This window comes from Chionomys nivalis, chromosome 5, assembly GCF_950005125.1.
Source record: "Chionomys nivalis chromosome 5, mChiNiv1.1, whole genome shotgun sequence".
NCBI lineage: Eukaryota > Metazoa > Chordata > Mammalia > Rodentia > Cricetidae > Chionomys > Chionomys nivalis.
The window spans coordinates 15,297,787-15,312,746 of NC_080090.1; the positions used below are offsets into that span (position 1 = coordinate 15,297,787).

At 41.0% G+C, this 14,960-nt stretch overlaps 1 protein-coding gene across 1 annotated transcript in view; it reads left to right on the top strand.

Moving 5' to 3' along the window:
• Positions 1–476: 476 nt before the first annotated feature.
• Positions 477–14,960, top strand: part of Ahctf1 (AT-hook containing transcription factor 1) — a 59,318-nt gene continuing 44,834 nt past the window's right edge. The window contains exons 1-8 of the mRNA XM_057769370.1: positions 477–825; positions 4,108–4,235; positions 7,915–8,168; positions 10,168–10,348; positions 10,978–11,185; positions 12,028–12,144; positions 12,619–12,703; positions 14,226–14,376. Coding sequence (XP_057625353.1) covers positions 4,115–4,235; positions 7,915–8,168; positions 10,168–10,348; positions 10,978–11,185; positions 12,028–12,144; positions 12,619–12,703; positions 14,226–14,376 — 1,117 coding nt within the window. The 5' untranslated portion in view covers positions 477–825; positions 4,108–4,114. The remainder of the gene's footprint in view (positions 826–4,107; positions 4,236–7,914; positions 8,169–10,167; positions 10,349–10,977; positions 11,186–12,027; positions 12,145–12,618; positions 12,704–14,225; positions 14,377–14,960) is intronic.

Consider the following 14,960-nt stretch of genomic DNA (forward strand, 5'->3'; position numbering starts at 1 on the left):
TGCTAAGCACGTGCGCTAGCAGAATACACCCAGGATCTGATAGATGACAAAAGATTAGACTTTTTGAAAAAATGAGTAAACGTTTCTCAGGTCTGGGGTACGCTTTTTGCATGGAAAGTCGTAGCACGGGATGGAAAACACGAGGCAAGTGTAGCAGTCAAGGAGGAAAGATGATCGCTTGGCTGCCAGCAGGAACCGCCGCCAGAATACCCGGGGACACTAGCTTGGCAAAGCCTGTCACTCCCTACGCCACGCCCATCACGCAAAGCACCGTGGGACTTGTAGTCTTTCTCCCATCCACTCCTAGGAGGCGGGGAGACCCTGCCTTTTACGTAAATGAACCTTTCTTCCCAAAGCAGTCTGCCATTTCTCCCTTTCCGCAAGGCCTAGCAGGGAGAGTTTGAAAATTCCCGCGGAGTCGGCACCCGAGGCCGGAACCCTCGCGAGAAGTCCGGGCCCCGCAGCGCGATCTGCGCTCGGCTCCCCGCCCTGGCCGCGATCCTTCTCTCGGCGGAGAGGCGGTGTGTGGGGTTCGGGCAGTGCGCCCGGGTTAGTGCGCAGAGCGCGGCCCGCGCAGTGCCAGCCCAGTAAGTAGAGTCGCCAGCGGCGCGGACGCGGCGCGGGCAGCGGCCGAGTTCGAAGCCGGGATTGGCCGGCCGGGCCGAGGCGCTCCCCGGGGCCTGAGGGGGTCGGAGAGTGGCTGAGCGTGAAGCGGCTTCCGCGGGCGGGGGCGCGCGCCGGGCCGTGTCTCCCGGGAGATGCTGTGACGGACTGCACGGAAGCAGCAGGCGCCGTGGCTCTCGGCGGCCTGGCCCGCGGGCTCAGGTAGGACGGGGAGCGGGAGGCCCGCGCGCCGAGGGCGGGGCGGGGCGGGCGGGACGGTGAGGCCCGGGCCTAGGCCGGGCGCTCCGCCGCGCGGGGGAAAACGGCGTCCGCGAGCCGCGACCGGTGCGGCTCGTTCCGGCGCTCGGGCGTTAGTTACATAACCTCGGTGGCGAGCGCTGGCACATGGCGGCAGAGTCGCGGCTCCGCGCTTATCTCCCGCGCCCGTGGTCCGGATCTCGGCCGCCCGGGGCGGGCCTGACTCAAGACCCCGACCCGTCTTGGTGGAGCGGGTCGATGGAGACCTTTGTGGGGCGTTCCCCGCGGACAGCGGCGGGCGCTCTGAGTCTCTCCCACGTTGGCGTGTGCTCCACATGGTCCTGTGCTTGGCTCCGGTGAGTCCTGGGCGGGGAACAAAGTTTGACTCTCGGTGGCGGGTCGTGCGGGCCACAGGAGTGAATGGATATGGTACAGCTCCTTTACGATGACCGTGTCAGCAGCTCGTCTGCGAGCTTTAGGGGCGATTACTTTTGCCTTTGGTTGACTTTTCGGAGAGTCGGTTATATTTGCTTTTAGAATTGATAGGTGGACGCGATCTGTTTGAGACAGGTGGTTTTTGTTGACTTTGTGGAACGGTTCTTTTTGATACCGTGGAGGATCGCATTCTGGTCCTCACATGCCAGGCAAGCGCTCTGCCACTGAGTTGTGTCCCCAGCATGAGATCGGTTGATTTTTGGTTCCCCAAACGAACGGCATTCATTCTAGAGGTGTGTTGTTACAGGAAAATGAGCGTTGTTATTTTTGTTTATTTTTGATGCCAGTGACCGAAAAGCTCCCACCTCGCGCATGTTAAGCACGCGCTCCACCACCGATCTCTACTTCAAGCCGCTGGCTTTTTGTTTTTGTTTTTAAAAACTTGACAGTTGGAGACACATTTCAAAGAATGTGGGTTCTTTAGAACGAAACATAATTTGGCTCTTGATATCCTAAAGAATCCGCGGGCTTTAAGAAGTGTCTTTGAGCTTTAACTGTCAGCTTCTTGGAAGACGGACTGGAGTGAGTTTACTTATTTCATGTGGTGTTGGACAAACGCTATGTGAAGACTATTCTGTGATTTATTTTGTACTGTCGGTGGCTCTGGGGATTGAATCTATGACCTCATACTACACTGCTAGATGCAGAACCACCATTGAGCTACTCTCTTTTTACTTTTCTTTCTCTTGTTAGAGACAGTCATCCTACGTAGACCAGGCAGTCTTTCTGCACGCCCCTTCCCTCAGCCTGGCAAATAGTGGGGATTACAGGTGTGGGGCACATAGTAACTTAGTATTCAAATGTTACCAATTTTGCAAGGCAGCCTAATTCTTTTGTAAACATTTAAAGTTGGGGCATACATATATTTCCATTTAAATAAAACATTGCCCTTTTAGATCCTAACTTCATAAATTAAAGGACTCCAAGAATGAAGTGTTCTCAGGGGTAGTTTGTCTGTTAACATCTCTGTAGGGTGTCTATTCCGGCCAGCCTTATCTCACGGATTTTTTTATTTCAGCCATACAGAATCAGCACCAGTCCTAGGCTCACATTCTTCAAAAGGTGTTTGACCTTCAGTTTGGCATGCCAGCTTAACTTTTTTAAATTCTCACGTTTTAAATCCTGCCCCTAGCCGGGCAGTGGTGGCACACGCCTTTAATCCCAGTACTCGGGAGACAGAAGCAAGCAGATCTCTTGAGTTCAGCCTGGTCTTCAGAATGAGTTCCAGGGCAGGCTCCAAAGCTACAGAGAAACCCTGTCTCGAAAAAAACCAAAAAAATAAATAAAGTAAAAGAAGCTAAATATTGAGGGTTTTTAAAATTACATTTATAATTTATTTTGACACATACCTTTAATCTCAATGCTTAGGAGGCAGAAGGAGGAGGATATCTGAGAATTTGAGGCCAATTTGTTTTACAATGCAAGTTCTTTCTCCCCTTTTTTTATTATCTGATTATACATAGTAGGCTGCTTCAGATTGGATTCTAATTCACCCTGCCCTGTCTTTTTCCTGTTATGAGTCTTGAAATTCATGAATGAAAATCTAGTGTAGTTTTCCCCTCTCTACATTAAACTTAGTCTTGCTGTCTCTTTCAAGTGATTTTTTTTTTTAACCTGCTTCTTTACCTTTTGGACATTGAAGCTGTTGCTGAAGCAGCAAGCTTGTATAGTAATTTTGATAGCATAGACTTGCATTAATAGCTGTGAACTTTATTTTTAGCTAAGGTCTTGCAGTACATCCTTAGCTGGTCTAAAACTTACCATCTAGGCCAGACTGGCCTGGAAGTTGTGCCTCCCAAACATCAAGATTATAGGTTGGTGGCACCATGTTTAGCCTGAGGAGTCTGCCTCTTTGGAACTCAGAGTGCATTAAACAAGATAGGCACACCAGGACTAGATTTGATAGGTAGTAATATTCAAGACTAAAGCCAGCTTGTCTCAGGATTCTATTGTCTATCCCCCTTCCATCCTCTGCTTTTCATCTCAATCATTCAGAAAGATGCTTTTGTATTTAACCAGAATTTTTGGTTTTATTTTGTATGTATGGGTATTTTGCCTGTGTGTGGTGTGTGTGTATGTGAACCACACACATGCTGCAAACCTGGTGCCTGTGGAGGTCAGAAGAATGCATTGGATCCCCTGGAACTGGAGTTGTATTGGTGGTTGTGAGCCACCATGGTGGTACTGAGAACCAAACCTGTCTTCCCCCAAAAGCAAAAAGTGTTCTTAACTACTGAACTGTATATCACAGCCCTACTTTTTGGTTATTTACAACAGAAGTCACAAAGGGACTTTAGTCTTGTAAAAGAAATTAAAGATAATTTAGATTTTTTTTCCTTTTATCTAGTAAAAGATATTAGATTCAATTTTTGAGGTTTTGCTGGGGATTCTGAACATTACAGAGTTTCTCCCCTCCCCCCTTTTTTTTAACTGAAAAATTAACTTTTTCAGGGTTGAAAACGTTAGTTCAGAGGTATTGGGTTCAATTCCCAGCATATTAAAAGGAAAAGGAAAGAAGTGTGGAAAAAGAGGTAACTCCGTTGGGATAGTCCCCTGTTTACCTGGAGTATTTTTTTAGGAAGTAGATTTTTGTAGCGAGACTTATGTTAGACCCATATGTACACACTTATCTTACTTTGTTTACTGTTGTATGTGGCTCACTTTCCCTCACATCCATCTGACAAGAAATAATGAAGTGTACTGTTCAATAGAACAAATATACTAATTTTATTTTTAAAAAAATATTTACAGTGGAAGCATGCAAGACTTAACAGCTCATGTGGCGAGTGACCTCCTGCACTTCCCAGAAGTGACTATTGAAGCTCTCGGAGAGGATGAGATAACATTAGAGTCCGTGCTTCGTGGAAAGTTTGCTGCAGGTAAAAACATTGATGAAGATTCACTATTTTGGGACTACAGCTCAGTGGTAAAGCGTTTGCTGCCTGGCCCTACTCACAGTCCTAGATTTAGTTTCCATTACACTTCACATGGACATGCACACCTATACATACATGCACATACATATACACACAACACACATATGTGCACAAATGACCGCATGCACGAATGCAGAAGGGTCTCAACAGTTAAGAGCACTTGCTACCTAATCATGAGATCAGAAGGTGGGATGTTGGGCCACTCATAAACCAATAATTTCAGCTTCGAGAGATCTAACATTGTTTTGGCCTCCACAGGTAATCTCACACAGAGACAAATACATCCACACATAAGTACAATAAAATAAGTCTTTTTATTTGTTTGTTTTTATTTTTCAAGACAGGGTTTCTCTGTGCAACTGCCCTGGTTGTCCTGGAACTAGCTCTTGGAGACTAGGCTGGCCTCAGACTTACAGAGATTCTCCTATCTCTGCCTCCCAAGTGCTGGGATTAAAGGCATACGCTACCACCGCCTGGCTAAATAAATCTTTTTTTTTTTTTTAAAGAAATTTACCAGTTAAGTTTTTTAAAAGTATTTATTAGCATCTAATAAATATTAAAAACCAACTTCGAATATTATATAATACCTATAGTTACGTATATAAAACTATATTCTTTGGAATAATCATTAAATTTATGGGGCGGTGTATTCTAATTATTTTTCTTATTTAAAACTCAGTGGGATGGGGAGAAAATTTATTATAGGCATGAAGACCTGAGTTCCCAAATATGCAACATCTATGTAAAAGTAGGGCATAGTCGTATATACCTAATCCCAGCATTGCTGTGAGGAGACAGGTCCTCCCCAGCCATTGTAGTCAAAATGGGGAGCTCCAGGTTCAATGAAACACACAAAAATAAGGTGGAGAACCATAAAAGATACCCAAAGTTAACTCCTGGTCTCCTTATGAGCAATTACACATACACACATGTATATACACATGCCTAGCTATACACCTATAACCCTGGCACTGTGTGGATGGGGGCAGAAAGATCACTGGGGCTTGCTGTCTGCCATCCTAGTGCCAAATTCAGTGAGAGACCTTGTCCCAAGGGATGAAACAGGACACCCAATACCTTCCTCTGGCTTATGCACTCATTGATATGTGCAGATGCCTATAACCTCATTTTCTTATCTGGGAAGAAAATAGTTCTAAAAAAAATATTTCCCTGCAAAAAATTAGAATGCTTATTATAAACTTTTAGGGTTTTTGTAGTTTTTATTATAAATTTTTTTAGTAAACTCTTAATTTATTATTGTTAGGGTGCCTTAAATCTCAGGAGTTCACCTGCAGCTGGCCTTCCAGGGAACAAGGCCATGTTGGCTTCTTAACATAGGTACATTTTAACATTTTCTTCTCTCAGCAATAGAAGAAGAAATGACAAATGAAACGAAACCAACTAAACATCCAAAACTGAAAGGATATACCAGCCACCTGACATTGTGGTACTGTTTATTTCTTGAAGAGTCTGTATGTCAAAATGTAATAGATGTGCATATATTTCAAATGGTACAAAGTAATACTAGATTCAGATTAGAAGATGGCCGTTCATCATGAATCTCTAAAATTTCCATAGAGAAACTATATACATGGATTTATTTTTTTAGGGTTTTTTTTAGAATAGGAGTGTCATGTGCCATGACATATATGTACATGGAGGTCAGAGGACAGCTTGTCAGAGTAGTCCTGTTATTCCAAATGTGAGTCTCAGGGATTGACATCAAATCATCAGGTCTTCACACACTGAATCATTTTGCCAGCCTGAAAATTCTCTCTTTAAAAGGCCATTTTTTGCTGGGCAGTGGTGGTGTATGCTTTAATCCCAGCACTCTGGTGGCAGGGACAGACTGATCTCTTTAGTTCGACTGGTCTACATAGTGAGTTCCAGGAGAGCCGGGACTACATAGAGAAACCTTGTCTCAAAACAAAACAAAAAGCTATTTTCTTTTCTCTCCACACCTTCCCCACCCCCAGGACAGGGTTTCTCTGTAGCTTTGGAGCCTGTCCTGGAAACTAGCTCTTGTAGACCAGGCTGGCCTCTAACTCATAAAGATGCCTGTCTCCGCCTCCCGAGTGCTGGGATTAAAGATGTACCACCACCGCCCAGCAAAAGCCATTTTCAATGGTGTTGTCAATTTTGAGGGGCTGGAGAGATGGCTCAGTGGTTAAGAGCATTGCCTGTTCTTCCAAAGGTTCTGAGTTCAATCCCCAGCAACCACATGGTGGCTCACAACCATCTGTAATGAGGTCTGGTGCCCTCTTCTGGCCTGCAGACATACACACAGACAGAATATTGTATACATAATAAATAAATAATTTTAAAAAATTTTGAGTCTTATTTGCTATGGGATGTCTAATTACACACAGTAGTAAAGATTTATTTTTTATGTTTTGGTTGCATATATGCATGTGTACAGTGTCAATACAGGGCCCCTGGAGGTCACAATTTGTTCTACCAATTCTTCTGGTCAGAGTCTCCCCAGCAGGAGGGGCCCCATAACTCTTGCAAGTTTAGCTTTCCCAACTGGGTACAAGTTTGTTTACTCTTTAAATTTCCTGGGGATAGGGTTTCCATTAGAAGAAAATTGTTACAGGATAATAATGGACATTTCCATGGTAGTAGTAAAGTTACTGTCATTCATCTAGTAGTTGCTCACATGAAAATGTAGGATCTGTTTAGTTTGGGTTTTGTTTTTCCTTGACACAAGATCTCACTACATAGTTCCCTTCTTGTTGTGTCTCCTAAATACTGGCATTACAAGCATGCCCCACCATATCCAGTTTAGGGTTTATTTTTAATTCTTTTTGTTTGTTTTTTGTTTTAAGTTTTGCTTAGTGGGTGAGTAACATTCAACAAATTAGATTGGTATTTACCTACTTTGGGCTATCCAGTGACTTTAAAGACAGAGGAATGCAATTTGGATAGGATTAGGAGACAAAGAGGGGATTCTGATATTTTCTATTGTTATCTTCTAAGTTTATAAACTCTAAGATTACCACAATTCCTGCTTTGTAGTTCTTATGTCTCTGAAGTGTTGGGTTTTCCAAGGCATGCCACAATACCTGGTCTTAGGAGCTACTTATGTAGACTTGGGTTAATTTTTTACCTATATGACTTTAGATAAGTTAAAATGCATTAAACTTGAGGTTATTTTATGTTCTACTGAGCTGTGATAAGGAGTAAATAAAACGATGAATTTGGGTACCATATGTTCTCTTTAGTGCTTGATTTTGTTTGTTTGTTTGTTTGTTTGTTTTGGGTTTTTGAGACAGGGTTTCTCTGTGTAGCTTTGGAGTCTGTCCTGGATCTAGCTGTTGTAGACCAGGCTGGCCTTGACCTCACAGAAATCCACCTGCCTCCGCCTCCCGAGTGCTGGTATTAAAGGCGTGTACCACCACCACCTGGCTAGTGCTTGATTTTATATGTTGTAGTTGATCTTTATTTTATTTATTTGAGAATCACTGTACTCTGTAAATGCTTTGCTTTCCATTCAGGAGGGATTTGTAATTGTTTGTGTAATAAAGTTAAGTATTCATATCTAAAAGAGCTAACTACTAGATTTGTTATGTTGCAGTGGCATTGCAATAAACAGTGATTTTGCTTCTTTTTTTCTCCATAGGGAAAAATGGACTAGCATACTTAGCTTGTGGTCCACAACTTGAAGTTGTAAACTCTCTAACCGGAGAGCGGTTATCTGCATATAGATTCAGTGGAGTAAATGAACAGCCTCCTGTAGTCCTTGCAGTGAAAGAATTCTCTTGGCATAAGAGAACTGGATTGTTAATAGGATTGGAAGAGGCAGAAGGGAGCGTTCTGTGTCTTTATGACCTTGGAATATCAAGAGTGGTCAAAGCTGTTGTTCTTCCTGGAAGGGTATGTACTAGTTAAGATAGTTTTGCTCTCTAGACTGAAAGCTTACAAGATGTGTTTACTGTAAAGACTATTTGAACTGTACCTGTACAATTAATATTTTCATGTAATTATCACCTTCAGTATAAAGTTCAAAATTTATTTTTAGTTAAAGGTGGTGTGTGTATGCACGCACATGCATCACATGCTCGTGTGGAGGTCAGAGGACAACTTGTGGGACTCTACCCTCTCCTTTTCCTTTTATGTGGATCCTAGGCATCAGATTCAGGTTGTCAGACTTGTATCATTGTCACCATCTTACCAGCCCTTCAGAAATTCTAATTTAAGATGACCAGGCATGGTGGTACACACATTTTATCCTCACTCAGGAGCAGAGACAGGTGTATCTTTTGAGTTCAAGGCAAGCCTCATCTATGTGTATAGTAAGTTCCAGGTAAGTTAGGGCTACACAGTGAGACCTTGTGTTAAAAAAATAAAGTAAAACAATAAAAAAGATGAGTATAAGTCATTTAGATTGTCTGTACCCCCCTTTTAAAAGATTTTGAAATTTATACTGAGTGGTGTGGTGGTGCAGGCCTTTAGTCCCAGCTCTCAGGAGGCAGAAGCAGGGGGATCTTTGTGAGTTGGTGGCCAGCCTGGTCTACAAGAGCTAGTTCCAGGACAGGCACCAAAGCTACACACAGAAACCCTGTCTCAAAAAAACCAAGATTTTGAAACTTAATTTGTTATGAGTGTTTTTTATGCGTGTGTGTCTGTATCCTGTATGCATGCAGTAACCATAGAGGCTAGAAGAAGGTATTGAATTTTCTGGAACTGAAGTTAAAGATGGCTATTAGCCATCATTTGGGTACTGGGGATTGAACCCTGCACCTCTGGAAGAGCAGCCTAGTTAGCCATTTCTTCAGCCCTGGTTCTACTGCCTTTGGTAGAAAATACAACAAACATCTTGTCTGGGGTGGTGTGCACATTGGCTCTTTTGCCATTATGTTATTTGGAAGGTTTCTTAGTCACTGTTCAGTTGTTGTTGAAGAGACACTATGACCAAGGCAACTCTTAGAAAAGAACACATTTAATTGGGGACTTGCTTACAGTTTCAGAGGCTTAATGTGGAGGGAGCATGGTGGCAGGCAGGTAGGCATGGAGAAGTATTTGAGAGCTATGTACAACCTGATCCATAAGCAGAGAGGAAGACAATCTGAGCCTTTGTGGGCTTTTGAAACATCCCCCTCTCCCCCCTGTAACACCCTTCTTCCTACAAGGCCAAATCCACTCCAACAGGAAACACTTCCTAATCCTTTTATTCTTTTCAAACAGGTCTACTCTCTGGTGACTAATCAAATAGATGAGGCTGTGGGGGCCATTCTTACTCAAACCACCACAGAAGGTTAAATAAAATTTTCTGGAATGATTAGTTTACATTGGATAATTCTAAAGTGACTGCTTAAGAGTGATAAAATAAAACATTATAGGTTTATGTTGTATAGTTAACAAATTTATGATTTTTAGGTTTGTGTTCTAAGCTTCAATTTCATCTTTAAAAAGATAATTGCATATAGTTCAGTAAAAAGATTATATAAACATTAAATGAGCATTTATTAAATGACATGCATAGACTAAGATATCAATAAACATCAGTTAATTTTCTTTTATTTGTTTGTTTATTCTGTTTTTGAGACAGGGTTTCTCTGTAGCTTTGGTGCCTGTCCTGGTAATTGCTCTGTAGATCAGGCTGGCCTCAAACTCACAGAGATCCATCTGTCTCTGCCTCCCAAGTGCTGGGATTAAGGGCATGCGCCACCACCACCTGGCCAGTTTTTTATTATATTGAAATAATAGCATAATTATGTAGTATAACTGAGAATTCAACTGTTTAGAATTTATAAATGTCATGCAGTTATGATTTTATATAATGTTTAAGTCTGTTAAAGTTACTAATATCAGTTCTTATTTGTTATACAGTTGGTTTTATTTCCTCACTTTAATCGCATATTCTGGTTCCTAGGTAACAGCTATTGAGCCTATAATCAATCATGGAGGAGCCAGCGCTAGTACCCAGCATTTACATCCAAGTCTTCGATGGCTTTTTGGAGTGGCAGCTGTGGTAACTGATGTTGGACAGATCCTTCTTATTGACTTGTGTTTGGATGACTTGTCCTGTAGTCAGAATGAAGTAGAGGCATCAGGTAATTTAGGTACTTTTTTTTTTTTTTGAGACAGGGTTTCTCTGTGTAGCCCTAGCTGTCCTGGGACATGCTCTGTAGACCAGGCTGGCCTTGAACTTACAGAGATCTGCCTGCCTCTGCCTTCCAAGCCTATTTAATGAGACTTTCTCAAGAAAAATGGAAGGAAATAGTAAAAGGCTAATTATTTATTTCCATATATGTACTTATAAGATATATTTTTAAAATTTTTATAAGTGTTTTTTCCTGCATATACCTATGATGACATTAGGCATTCTGGGAACTGGAGTTGTATGCATGTAAAGAGGGCTCAGGAACATCTTTGTGGATTCAGTCCTCTTGTCTTTATTTTAAAATCTTTTATTTTGTATACATGTATGTGTGTATGTATAAGAGGACATGTGTACCATGGCATACATGTGAAGGTCAGAGGACAACTTGCAGGAGTTGGTTCTCTCCTTCTACCATGTGTATCCCAGGAATTGAACTCAGGTCATTCTTAGTGGCAGGTGTTTTTTATCAGGTGAGCTATCTTGACAAGCCCCATATACACCTTTACATGGAGTCTAGGAATTGAACTCTGCTGGCTCTTACTTGTTTCTTAATCTTATTTTTTTTTTTTTTTATTTTAGACCTTGAAGTTATAACTGGTATCCCAGCTGAAGTACCACACATCAGAGAGAGCGTAATGAGAGAAGGGCGCCACCTGTGTTTTCAGTTAGTAAGCCCATCAGGAATATCCATTTCTACTCTGAGTTACATCAACAGGACAAATCAGCTTGCTGTAGGCTTTTCTGATGGCTACTTAGCACTTTGGAATATGAAAAGCATGAAAAGAGAGTAAGTATAATTCTTTCTCTTAGTTGATTGCTTTTTTAAAAATATAATGTGTTATTTGAAAATTACTATGAGAAAAATGACAGGATAGTTTTATTGAATTAAGTCATGGTTTGATAAGAAAATTAGTTAACCTGTGAGTTTGGGTTGGTGTGTGTGCATACATATGTCACAATGTGCATATGACTGTTCTCTTCTCTCCTTATACCATGTAGATCCCAGGGATTAAATTCAGGCCATCAGACTTCATAATATATTGTCTATAGACTGAGCCATCTCATAAGGCCGCATCTACTGTTTTTATAATAGAAAATTGACTTAAACCCAAAGGGCAGCTAGTCTTGGATAAATGTCATGTCTCTAGCGCTGAGGAAATAGTGGCAGAAGGACAAGGAGTTTCAGGCTAGCTTCAGCTACTTAACTAATCTGAGAGCAGCTTGGGTGACATGAGACTGTCTTAAAGAAGCAGATGAACAAACAGCAGCGATGATAAAATTCCCAATGGTTAAGTTGGAATATTGTGGCAGTTCTATCTCTTCTACTCTTTGAGGAATGATAAAGTATAGTGTGTATTCATGTGACTCTTAAGCTAGTTATCACATAAGTATACACTTGTGATTTAGCAGTTGTCATCCCTGTTCTACCTGGGAGTGATAGATAACTTGGCATGATTTTACCCTACCTTGTGTTCTTGAAGGTAAGATGACTTGAGTCCCCCAAATCACTGAATTTAGGAACATAGAAACAGCGCCTTCTTAACTCAGATTTTTATACGAGGCACTTTTTTCCCCCAAAGATAAAATTTTAACTTAAAAATAAGCAATGAATTATTCTGTTTGTTTTAGGTATTATACACAGCTAGAAGGTGGAAGGATTCCTGTCTATGCAGTTGTTTTTCAAGAACCTGAGAATGATCCTCGTAATTGCTGTTACTTATGGGCTGTTCAGTCCACACAAGATAGGTTAGTATGCCTGTGGTTTTTAAAAATACATGTCATGAAGACTGAGGGTATAGCAGGAGAGGAGTCAAACTGGAACAGTTTGTGACATTTGAATACATTACCACTGCCAGATGTGATGGTACCACACTTTGTGCTCTGTACACATTGTACCTGATTCATTTGGTGTTGTTTCATGTTCTTGTACTCTTTTGTGTAGAGCTTGATCTTCATAGGTAAGAGTGTGGAGGAAAAAGAACATGTCTCTGAAGGGATGCTCTCTGTAGTTGCCATGGGATGGTTCTGTTCATACTCTTAGAGGCCAGGACTTAGTGTGGTGCAAAGGAAGGTAGGAAATGCAGTTGATAGTTTTAGGCAGCCGTATATTTAAAATATACCTACTGAAGGAGGAATATTCAGTAGACTTTGTCACATGCATTCAATGTGTTATGTAAGCTCCATGTTTCAGTGTTGCAGGTAATTTCTCTTTTCTTTCAGTGAAGGGGATGTTTTGAGTTTGCATCTGCTTCAGCTGGCCTTTGGTGACAGAAAATGCTTGGCGTCAGGGCAAATCTTATACGAGGTAAGTGGTTAATTAGAATATTACCATTTTAGGGGTTTAGTTTTGTTTTCTGTTTTCTGCTCTTTGCTTTGTTGTACTGAAGTTTCTTACTCAAATGAAAGTTGTATTTATCCTATAGTGGAAGAAATACTAGGTTAGTGAGCATGAGCTTTCTAATATTTTTTACCTAGTTTGCCATTGCAGTTCTCTAAATTTTTCTGGGTATTTTCCCCCCAGAATAGAGATATTGGACTAGATTGATGTTTGTGACCTAACTGTAATACCCAGCAGATTTTTTCCTAGCAGGTCAAGCAATATATGCCATGGTGTAAACTTTGGGTATAGGAATCAGAATGCTCAGGTGACTTTTAAATTTTCTAACCAAATTTATAAAATTAAAAAAGAGGAATGTTACCAATAGCTACATTTTCTCAACTCTTTAAAAGGCTTTCAGAAGTTAGTGTTTAGGTATCTGAATGGGTTTTAAGGCATCCATGAACTCTAGTAACTATGAATTTTCCTGGGAAACATCTCAGCCTTTTGTTAGATCTAAAGAATCTGTCATTAAGAAGGAATTCTAGCTGGGTGGTGGCGCATTCCTTTAATCCTAGCAGGTGGATCTCTGTGAATTTGAGGCCAGCCTGATCTATAAGAACTAGTTCCAGGATGACAGTCTCCAAAGATACAGAGAAACTGTCTTGAAAAATTTAAAACAATAAAACAAAAAAGAAAATTCTAAGCCTTTAATTCCAGCACCGGGCAGAGACAGTCAGATCTCTGTGACCTTGAGGCCAGTCTTATCTACATAGTGAGTTCCAGGCAGCCAGAGCTGCATAGAGATCCCCTGTCTCAGAAAAAAGAGGGGGGGGTTGTTAAAAAACGAATCTTGCTTATTAAATAAAAGTTTCTCTTTTGATTAAGAATTAATATTCCGTCTTTTAAGCAAGGCAAGTTCTAGGATGACAATCAGGGCTATGTAGTGAGACCTTGTCTCAAAAAGATGAAAAAAATAATATAATCCTATTCTTAAGAATTTATATGAGCCGGGCGGTGGCGCACACCTTTAATCCCAGCACTTGGGAGACAGAGGCAGGCGGATCTCTGTGAGTTCGAGACCAGCCTGGTCTACAAGAGCTAGTTCCAGGACCGGTTCCAAAACCACAGAGAAACCCTGTCTTGAAAAACAAAAAAGAGAGAGAGAGAGAGAGAGAGAGAGAGAGAGAGAGAGAGAGAGAGAGAATTTATATGAGAACACAGAAATAGAGTTGATGGCCTAGGGTATTCCACTTTATACTCCAGTTACTAATGCATGAGTGCTCCTATGTTTTATTCAGCTTTACAACAGTTATTGGTGATTATTTTGAGAGGGGAAATCTAGCTTGATATTTGCATTTATAGTTAATGTGTATATGATTTTATAAGCCTTTGGAGTGATTAGTTCTTTAAAGCTTTTGTGTACAAAAACTTTTAGTATGGAAATACATTATTTTTAGAACACTTTTATTTAGCTAATGTTAAAATTTGTGCTTATTTTATGTTGCAGGGATTAGAATACTGCGAAGAAAGATATACACTGGATCTATCGGGTGGCTTGTTCCCCTTAAGGGGACAGACTAGCAATACTAAATTGTTGGGATGCCAAAGTATAGAGAGATTCCCATCTCATGGTGACAGGGAAGAAAGTATGAGAGAAGGTTGGTTAAAAGTACTCTTAATATTTTGTGTGATGACTTAATATTTATGACAGATTTCTAGAACTAATATTTCTGACAGCTGAAAATTAAGATTCTGGTTATGTCATTTATTTAGGCTCTTAGGTCTTTCTTGCTTTCTGGATTGCTATACAAAAGTGTTTGACTCCAATTCTACACAAATACAATCTCCATTTTAATTAGTGTAACTTGTCTTTGGATGTTTTTCTTTGTGGTTTGTTTTTGTTATTTATCTATTTATTTTTAGCTATGCCGTGTTTGCCTTCATTTCCCCCCTCCCCCAATTTTTCTTAGTATTTCTTCCTTCTGGGCAAAGATCCTGGGGTAGATTTCTTTAAATGCCACATTGATCCATTTTCCAATTTTTTTCCTTAGGTATAGCCTTTGGAGATGCCTCAGGGCCTTTGGCTGTACATGTATCTAGATACCTTATTTTAGTGAGTTCATTCATCCCAGAGATGTCCTGGGTCATAGTTTTCACATTTTAATTTGTGATCTTGTTTCCACATTCAAATGAATATGTCAGAAACTTAACATTCCGCCTTCTCTTCTCATTCCCTGTCCAC